Here is a 10,243-nt window from a genome sequence, read left to right as displayed (position 1 = left end):
TAGGGATCAGTAATTGAATGTATCTTTATGGTGTTAACACAATGAGGAACAAGGCAGCAGAATTCCACCATACTGACAGTCTGACAGCTGTCTGACAGAGCTGAGCCGTATAGTAGAAACACCATGTCGGGGGCCATTTTTACAGCTCTCACAAGTTCGCAGCAACCATTACACTATTATGTAGGCTTCCAAGTTATGCATTTAAAAAGAAGACAGGCAACTGCTGTAAAGTTAACTGTTTAATGAGAGTTAAAGGCGAAGACTGCAATGAATGTTAGGCCATAGAGGTTTTGCAATGAGTGTTCAGCCAGAGTTTACTACTCAGGTTTTGTATTTGAATGGGCAAGAGAAACCTCAGCAGCATCTGTTTACAGACGTAGGAATAAACTATTTTGGTAGTCAGAGAGGACGTGACTATAACGTCTTACAAGTCAGCAGAATATTTTCCTTTACTACATTCACTACTGTAAGAAACTATGACAGAGTCAATATCATTTTTTTCAGAACTTTTTTATTACAAAATATAAATGGCAAAAAAGCTTTTCTTTACTGCTAAACCATGGGATCATAAGATATGTCCAGATGATTAGGGTTTGACAAAGCAGTCAACATAAAATTAAGCATTTAATTTTTTTGTTCTTTAAGGTAAGCATGCTGTACTACAGTGGACAGTTCACTCAGACTAACATATAATAAGAACAGTGGGGGGGGGGGGGGTAAAGTGTAGGATATGTTCACCTAGTACCAGATAAAATTGGATATTAGTTGTATCACAAATAAGCTTGGGCACTGGCAGACCCCATACTTCAGCATTTCCCAAAGTTGGTCCTGAGGACCCCAAGGGTTGCACGTTTTGGTTTTTGCCCTAACACTACACAGCTGATTTAAATAATTAACTCATCATCAAGCTTTGATCATTTGAATCAGCTTTGTAGTGCAGGGCAAAAACAGAAATGTGCACCCCTTGGGATGCTGGCTGGATGGCTGTCTGCCAAGTGAGCTAACGAAACAAGGGCAAATTGATAATCACCATAAACAAAATATGTGGCATAATGTAAATATAGTTATAATCAACATTTTACAGTTTAGTCATTTAGCAGACTCTCTTATCCTGAGCGACTTACAGGAGCAATTAGGGTTAAGTGCCTTGCTCAAGGGCACATCAACAGATTTTTCACCTAGTCGGCTCAGGGATTCAAACCAGTGACCTCTTAACCACTCGGCTACCTGCCATCAAACAACTGACATTTAAAGATCATAAGAGGATAGCCAATATCAATTTACACAGCATCATTTTCCTTTGGTAATGTGTTATAGGGCTATAGCGTTTGTCAACATTTTGATATTTATTGCTGGAAACTTCAGTGTAATGATTAGTATCTGTCATTGTTATTAACTTTGTAGTAACCATTTATGCTACTGTTGACATCAAATCTTAGTTTGGTCCCTATTTTGACTAATAAACATGTTGCACTTATTCCACATTAGGGCAACTTATAACCCGATTTGATTCTGACAATATTGTTGTTGTAGGCCTACTACAATGTTCCGGACATCCAAAGGTGAGAATAGAGGTGTGAAATGCGAAGTATTCACACACTATTCCATATCTCAAAGAATAGTATTCCAGTCGTCCACTATGAGTACACTGTAGCTGGGGTCTTGGTAGACTGGTAGTCCGTTGATTTTGAAAGGCTTTTTGGATAGGTGGGTAAGTTCCTTTTACGCACAGGTTGAGGAATGACAGAGAAACCAAAGGTTAAATGCAAAGAAAAATCGAAACTATATCGTGGGAGAGTGCCAGGGGCTTTTTTTTTTACTTGAGATATTTTCTCCCTTGTAGATTACACTTGGTATCACTTTCCAACTTCATCTAGATACTTGCGGTTCAACTCTGCTTGCTCCTTCTGGCTCTCGATCCGCGCCATTTCGATCATATTTCTCAGCAGGTGGAAAGTGAGGTCGATGGAGATCGGCGGGTCATCGTTTCTCTTGGTCAACTCCACGAAGTCTTCCAGGCTGTTAACCTCCCCAGGCGCGCGCTGCTGCTCAAAGGGCGGCAAACTGCGCGCCAGGTGACCAAGACCCCTCGAGCCCAGGGGCGTCACCTCAAAGGGAAACTGTGGCGGGAAACCTGTTTGCAACCGGGGATTTCTCTGCAAATAACGCAGTATATTTTCTTTGATAAGGTAGGAAACTGCGTCGCCAGCCTTCTGGAACACCTCGTCCAGCTGACTCTTGTAGCCGTGGCCGTCGAACATGGCCAGGTCCTGTGGTCGACTAACACTTGGGGGGATGTGAGAGGTGAGGAGAACAGTGGCAAGGAGCAGGACCAGGGGGACAGGCTTCATAGTGCTGAACAGACGAACAAAACGGTGCCCTGTTATGGAGAGAGGTGTAAAAATATTAGGAACAAGCACTGAACTCAATTTTAAAACTTCAAATTGCACTTATGTGGCTATTGTGTCTAACGCAAATAGAAATAGGCTCATTCTTACTAAATGCTTAAAGACAAACTTAAACCGTAATAAACAACAGTAGGCTATTGTAGCCTATTGAAACTTGCAAAACACAAAGTAGATTATAGACGAGGTTAATTGGCACACAATATACATAAATCGTTACTGAAACAAGCAAGCACAGGTTTCTTTAGCTTTGTAAATAAATACATTAACCTAATCATTGTTTTCATGATACAAAAATTACCAACTAATTCCTGTGTCCTTGATATTCTCAACTCAGCACCAGAGCTCTCAGCACCTCAAACTAAAAATGTGCAACAAAAGAAAGCGAAATGAACCACTTACTTGATTGCCTCCTGGTGCTGAAAGTCTAGAAAAGTGTCAATGGAGAACCCGGTACGAAAAGTCCCGCTAAATGGCGATTGTAGTAGACCGCCTCTGTCTGAACTGTTATATACATCCAAGATAGCTCCATTGACGTCAGTGCAAGTGCATAAACTGCTTGTAAATGAGGCGACTCCGTTTTAAGTGAAGGCAAGTGTTTTGGAGGACAGCTCACAGCTGATGCTGTTGACCAAGGTCTACTGGATAGAAAAGGCATGACAGTGTCTGATATTCAACTCTTGAGTGATCTACCTCAACCTGTCACATTAGCCCTAATTAAGTCCACAAGGCAAAACCAGTTATTGTTTCACAAGGTGTTGCTATGCCTCTAGTGAAACTGGAATGATAGAACACCGCAAAAAAAACACAACATTTACTTACTAAAAACAAAACTATTGTGGACGTTAAAACTAAGTGATTCGTTAAGGTGTAAATCTGCACAATGCTACTATGAATCTGGTCTCTGAATAAAGTAGTCTAGAAACGATGAGCTGTTGTCGTGATGCCTTTATGCATGGTTTAACATCTTGGCGAGGCAGAGCAGAAGCGCACAGTGGGGAAACGTGCAGAGGGCGCAGAGAAACCTGTCCATGGTGCTGAAAAGGTTTCCGCTTGTAATGCACGGGATGCAAGTGGATTCTTAATTAAAACGACATCAAATATAAAATAGTCATATTTAGCTGATAAAACCCGCAAGATGTATATATTGCACTCAATACAGGGGTGAAAGTAAGGCGGTACGGTCCGGTACACTTTAGAAATAAAAGGTTCCTGGAGTATCCTTTAGGAGTTCTTCAAATTGAAACTGTGGGGGAACCCCTATGAGTTCTACAAAGAACCCCTTTAAATGGATCCTCGAATAACCTTTTGAATAACCTTTTGGGGTTAATATCTGAACTACCCCCCCTATTATTATTATTAATAATATGCACAACAATAACACAACATTTTAGTTGTCAGTGTTTATTATGATTTTAGTGGCAAAGCAGAATTAAAAAATCTAAATTTGAGGTAAACTCCCAGCAGAGCCCCAAGTCCAATTGGTATATCCTCTAGCATGTTGATGTTAATGTGTTGATGTTCTCCGTATCGATAGCCAGAATGATTTTGCAGTGCACGGTGATAGAACAGGTTTCCTGTTATATTCATCAGAGGTGTAGCGAGAGTGAAGTCTGTGAATCCCTAAAAAAGTAATTATACAGATGTTTAACAAAACATGCACACGACAGTATTCATACCTTGGTTTTCGTGGAAAATGTAAATGAAAAAAAAAACTGTTTTGATGATGGTTTTCATACACATACCTTGTCTATAATGTAGAGGCCTATGGGATTTTCATTGAAGAGGTAAGATAGGAGGATGGTACATGTGATCTGCATAACATACCAATAGACATACCTTTGTACTGCGTCCAGGTAAAATAAATTGTGGGGGTATACTGTACTGGTGAAACGTGAGCCTATCACAATGAGTACAACATGCCCAAAAAACTAAAGGACATTGGTCCATTATTTAACATTACTGCACGTCAGCCGCATGAAACATTAGTGAATTGACTGGAAACCGGGTGGTATACGCTCCAAATTGAGTTGTGGTTTGAGGAGAACGCTTACATTTTGTCAAGGCGGAGATGAGTGGCCGAGACCGAGGCGCGCGTGGATAACAGTGGATGCATCAATTCAGGCTACAAGTGTAGGCCTAATGACAATCGCAGAATTTCATTACACTACACGTAAGTGTTTTGTAACTGATGTCTCTTTCCATTCATCAAATTTCGGGTGCACAGTTCACTGCTGAGGTTTGGATGGTAAAATCATTTCGAGTGAAGGAATGTGCGCGAGTAGCCTACAGGAGCGGCTTTGTTAAGTGATTGTTTGACAGTCAGATGAAAACGTCATGACTGGTTGTGTTAATGCCACTTTAAAAGGTAGAGGCGGCGTCTCCATAAGGCCATGTGAAGCTAAGGTTTCCCTAAAGTAAATTGAATTAAATTGCCACAATTATATAGCCTAATTAGCTTACTCTTGTCTATACAGAAATAAATACAATCATTCAAAATAGGCTACTACAACAGAAAGCATGATTTGGCCACAGAGCATCATTAGCTTCTTTAAAAAAGCTGTGGATTGTTTAAATCGCATAGCCTACTGTCAGAAGGGCCCACAATTTGGGTAGCGCGCGATGCAAATACCAAATAGATTATTGTTAAATTACAACTGTCAGTGAAAATACCCAGCCAGGCATATCGCAGTATTTAAAAAAACTGCTTGGAAAGCAAATGGCTATTGCTGTAAACAGTGGCGACCCGTCATTCAGGGCAGGTGAGGCTTACTTGTTATTCATTGGGGGGGGGGGGGCTTACCTGTTTTGCATGTTATTTTGGCATTTATACGTGTCACATATCAATTTGCAAACAATGTAAAAAATATTATAATAATTGAGTTAATAAAGCCACATGGTCTCTTTTTTGCATTCTGAGTAAGGCAGCTCCAAAATGCAGGTGTTTCAGCCTAGCTCAGTGCTTTCTGTGGTGGTGGGGCAGCCAGCGGAAAATACAGAACATAGCTGTTGGCAATGTTCTCTAGTTGCGCCATGATTAGCTCAGTGTTCTGTCACTTGTGGGGACAGTACGTCACCGCCAAGTCTAAGGGTGAAAATTCAAGCCTCTTGGGTGCTGCCATAGAGTTACATTAGAAGTGCCCATCCAGAAGGCTCAAGGTCATTGGCCACAGATAAAATTACGTCAAATCACGTTATATCAACAGTAGCTTTGATTGGATTGATCATGTCAACATCATACTTAAAAAATCTTAGCTAGCTGTCATGAATGAAGTCGACAATCTACTGGCAAATCCTTTTTAATCCTTGTCATATGAAGGGAAATAATGAAGAGAAATTATAGATAAAACGTATCGGTGCTCATCGGCCATTGGACATAAACATTGGACAACAAGTTGGAAATCGTAAATTCAACAATGAGGTGTTTGGAAGGAATCAGTGACTGGGAAATACGGAATTGTAAGTCGGGAACTCGGGTCTCTTTCTAGAGCTACGACCTGAAGATCAATGACGTCATCATGATTCTACCTTGTTTTTTTGCAAGTTCACAGTTGTCTTGAAAGCACCCTAAATCCACTGCATTCCAGACTTTGATGACAAAATTTGCCCACGAAGGACCGCCGTGCCACCTTCCTGTTCAAGTGAGCACAGCACAACAAGGTGAATCCAAAAATGTCTTGTATGCTGCTGCATAAATTATGTAATATGCCAGGGAGATTTGTGTACTGTAGCTAAGAAAGTAATACTATGTGTATGTTGTGTAGTAAGCTGTTAGTAGCCCATGTGCCTCACCCTAATAATTTTGTCTAGTTACCCCTCTTCATTTCACCTACTGTTCTTACTTGGTGGTGCACATGTAGCTTATAACCTGTTTTAGAGAAATGTAATCATCACATTTTTTAAGAGCTTTCATTGTCTGCTTATATGCCACCTTTATTTATCCTACAGTTCTGACCTGGTGTACAGGGAGAACACTGTAAGAACGGCCCATGTTCTGAATTCTGTCGCTGTACATTTCAAAAGTGCTAAAGAAATAGTTATATTGACTATGTTCGTCCTAGCTCGCTCATTAATGTCTCAATCGAAATTACGGATTGCCTCTCATCCGCTTGTCGTCCCCTTATGCCATAGTTTGTACATCTCAATTTTCATTAGAAACCACATTTGTTTAAGCAAGTCAGCCATATCAGCTATGTTTTTTTAAAAGGCAAGCTGAATGAACTGTTTCGCTGCCAGACAAGCTTCCGCTGATAGCCAGGTTTAGCAGTGGTAAGATGTTGGCACTGCTGTTGGGGCAGCTTTATGTAGGCCCTAACAGTTTCTGGGCACCGTTTGTCACCGTTATAGTGCAATTAATGTATTGTTTAGTGTTGTGTTGTGTAGTGGCTTTTTTGGCATGCATCCCACTTTTTTTTTTTTTTTGCCCCACAAAGATTTACATGCTAAAATCACCACTGAGTGTAAAGAGATGACAATGAAAAAGCTCCAATCTTTATTTTAGTTAGCAAACCTTAATTGAGGGAACAGTAACTTAATTGGCACTAGCAGAGAACATCGGCCATATCCCCGGTGAGGTGCATATTCACTGTCTTTATTATTGGGTCAGTGGCACTTTTGTTTGTTTTTGGACAATAATTTCCTCCTCCAGCTTAGATGGATGTCATATTCTATTTGTGTCTCCCGCAACATCGTTTTTATTAATCTGTTTGTCTATGTCAGCAGAATAGGCTACCCTGTAAATTTGTAGCATTACAAACCGGTACTGGGTGTCCAGTACCGGTAAGAAATTAAATCTACTTTCACACCTGACTGAATATAATGACTATGCATTGAAAAACAAAGGCACCCCCCCATGTAGTCGATACATAGTTTGTTGAAGAAAATATTCCTCTTTACAGAAATAGGCTAATGGATTTGTTTGTTTGGTTCAAACAATTCTCTAACACACTTTTTTTGGTTGGGAGAAGTTTGCAGACAGAATTTTGTTGACAGACAAAGCAGCATTTCCCAACTATCCCAAACAACAACGGTGCAAAGTTGGAGCAAAGCCACCCATGACGTCATCTTTGAAACAGAAGTTAGATATAAAAGAACAGGCAAATATGTCTTTAATATTGAAATTCCATGTACAGTTTAAAAGTATAGTTTATACAATTTAAGCATAATACTAAATAATAACATAAAAGTATATTACTGGTAATGTCATCATTTGAAATGAGAACACATCCAGACATCTCAATATTATCTGGATGAGTACTGTTTAACAGCAGAGTAAGTCATTGTATGCATGTGTCAACTCCACTCTGACTGACTATCAACTTTTTAATGTATTAATACTAACATATACAGTGCATTCGGAAAGTATTCAGACCCCTTGTGACACAAGGCGAGACCCAGATGCAGACACAGGAGACAGATGGTTGGAGTCTTACAATATTTATTAATCCAATAGGGTAAGGCAAGAGAATGGTCGTGGACAGGCAAAAGGGTCAAAACCAGTTCAGAGTCCAAAAGGTACCGAAGGGCAGGCAGAATAAAGGTCAGGGCAGGCATGATGATCAGGCAGGCTGGAAAGTAGTCCAGAGTCAGGCAGGGGTCAAAACCAGGAAGACTAGCAAAAAGAGAATAGCAAAAGGAGTACAGGAAAAACACACTGGTTGGAAACACAGGGATAAATATACTGGGGAAAACAAGCGACACCAGGAGGGGGTGGAGACAATAACGAGGACAGGTGAAACTGATCAGGGTGTGACACCTTGACTTTTTCCACATTTTGTTATATTACATCCTTAATCTAAAATTGATATTGTTTTCCCCTCCTCATCAATCTACACACAATACCCCATAATGACAACGCAAAAACAGGGGTTTAGAAATTTTTGCTAATATAAAAAAAATATATACAGTGGGGAGAACAAGTATTTGATACACTGCCGATTTTGCAGGTTTTCCTACTTACAAAGCATGTAGAGGTCTGTCATTTTTATCATAGGTACACTTCAACTGTGAGAGACGGAATCTAAAACAAAAATCCAGAAAATCACATTGTATGATTTTTAAGTAATTAATTTGCATTTTATTGCATGACATAAGTATTTGATCACCTACCAACCAGTAAGAATTCCGGCTCTCACAGACCTGTTAGTTTTTCTTTAAGAAGCCCTCCTGTTCTCCACTCATTACCTGTATTAACTGCACCTGTTTGAACTCGTTACCTGTATAAAAGACACCTGTCCACACACTCAATCAAACAGACTCCAACCTCTCCACAATGGCCAAGACCAGAGAGCTGTGTAAGGACATCAGGGATAAATTGTAGACCTGTACAAGGCTGGGATGGGCTACAGGACAATAGCCAAGCAGCTTGGTGAGAAGGCAACAACTGTTGGCACAATTATTAGAAAATGGAAGAAGTTCAAGATGACGGTCAATCACCCTCGGTCTGGGGCTCCATGCAAGATCTCACCTCGTGGGGCATCAATGATCATGAGGAATGTGAGGGATCAGCCCAGAACTACACGGCAGGACCTGGTCAATGACCTGAAGAGAGCTGGGACCACAGTCTCAAAGAAAACCATTAGTAACACACTACGCCGTCATGGATTAAAATCCTGCAGCGCACGCAAGGTCCCCCTGCTCAAGCCAGCGCATGTCCAGGCCCGTCTGAAGTTTGCCAATGACCATCTGGATGATCCAGAGGAGGAATGGGAGAAGGTCATGTGGTCTGATGAGACAAAAATAGAGCTTTTTGCTCTAAACTCCACTCGCCGTGTTTGGAGGAATAGAAGGATGAGTACAACCCCAAGAACACCATCCCAACTGTGAAGCATGGAGGTGGAAACATCATTCTTTGGGGATGCTTTTCTGCAAAGGGGACAGGACGACTGCACCGTATTGAAGGGAGGATGGATGGGGCCATGTATCGCGAGATCTTGACCAACAACCTCCTTCCCTCAGTAAGAGCATTGAAGATGGGTCGTGGCTGGGTCTTCCAGCATGACAACGACCCGAAACACACAGCCAGGGCAACTAAGGAGTGGCTCCGTAAGAAGCATCTCAAGGTCCTGGAGTGGCCTAGCCAGTCTCCAGACCTGAACCCAATAGAAAATCTTTGGAGGGAGCCGAAAGTCCGTATTGCCCAGCGACAGCCCCGAAACCTGAAGGATCTGGAGAAGGTCTGTATGGAGGAGTGGGCCAAAATCCCTGCTGCAGTGTGTGCAAACCTGGTCAAGAACTACAGGAAACGTATGATCTCTGTAATTGCAAACTAAGGTTTCTGTACCAAATATTCAGTTCTGCTTTTCTGATGTATCAAATACTTATGTCATGCAATAAAATGCAAATTAATTACTTAAAAATCATACAATGTGATTTTCTGGATTTTTGTTTTAGATTCCGTCTCTCACAGTTGAAGTGTACCTATGATAAAAATTACAGACCTCTACATGCTTTGTAAGTAGGAAAACCTGCAAAATTGTCAGTGTATCAAATACTTGTTCTCCCCACTGTATATATATATCACATTTACTTAAGTACTCAGACCCGTAACTCAGTACTGTGTTGAAGCACCTTTGGCAGCGATTACAGCCTTGAGTCTTCTTGGGTATGACGCTACAAGCTTGGCACACCTGTATTTGGGGAGTTTCTCCCATTCTTATCTGCAGATTCTCTCAAGCTCTGTCAGGTTGGATGGGGAAATAGTTAAAGCTTGGTTTCATCAGACCAGAGAATCTTGTTTCTCATGGTCTGGGAGTCCTTTAGGTGCCTTTTGGCAAACTCCAAGCTGGCTGTCATGTGCCTTTTACTGAGGAGTGGCTTCCATCTGGCCACTCTACCAT

The 10,243-nt window shown here is 41.1% G+C and overlaps 1 protein-coding gene across 1 annotated transcript; it reads right to left on the bottom strand.

Moving 5' to 3' along the window:
* Positions 1 to 515: 515 nt before the first annotated feature.
* LOC139556348 (UI-like) lies at positions 516 to 3,275 on the bottom strand. The gene is made up of 2 exons (XM_071370213.1): positions 2,808 to 3,275; positions 516 to 2,380 (listed from the first exon to the last, which is right to left on the bottom strand). Exon 2 carries the CDS (start codon positions 2,349 to 2,351, stop codon positions 1,857 to 1,859), a length of 495 nt encoding a protein of 164 aa, XP_071226314.1. The 5' UTR covers positions 2,352 to 2,380; positions 2,808 to 3,275; the 3' UTR covers positions 516 to 1,856.
* Between the last annotated feature and the right edge of the window lie 6,968 nt (positions 3,276 to 10,243).

This window comes from Salvelinus alpinus, chromosome 27 (genome assembly GCF_045679555.1).
Source record: "Salvelinus alpinus chromosome 27, SLU_Salpinus.1, whole genome shotgun sequence".
Lineage (NCBI taxonomy): Eukaryota > Metazoa > Chordata > Actinopteri > Salmoniformes > Salmonidae > Salvelinus > Salvelinus alpinus.
This window is presented reverse-complemented; position numbering and strand designations above follow the sequence as displayed.

What these genes read in the sequence shown, in the direction of transcription:
- LOC139556348 (XM_071370213.1), bottom strand. Translation starts at nt 2,351, where the DNA reads ATGAAGCCTGTCCCCCTGGTCCTGCTCCTTGCCACTGTTCTCCTCACC.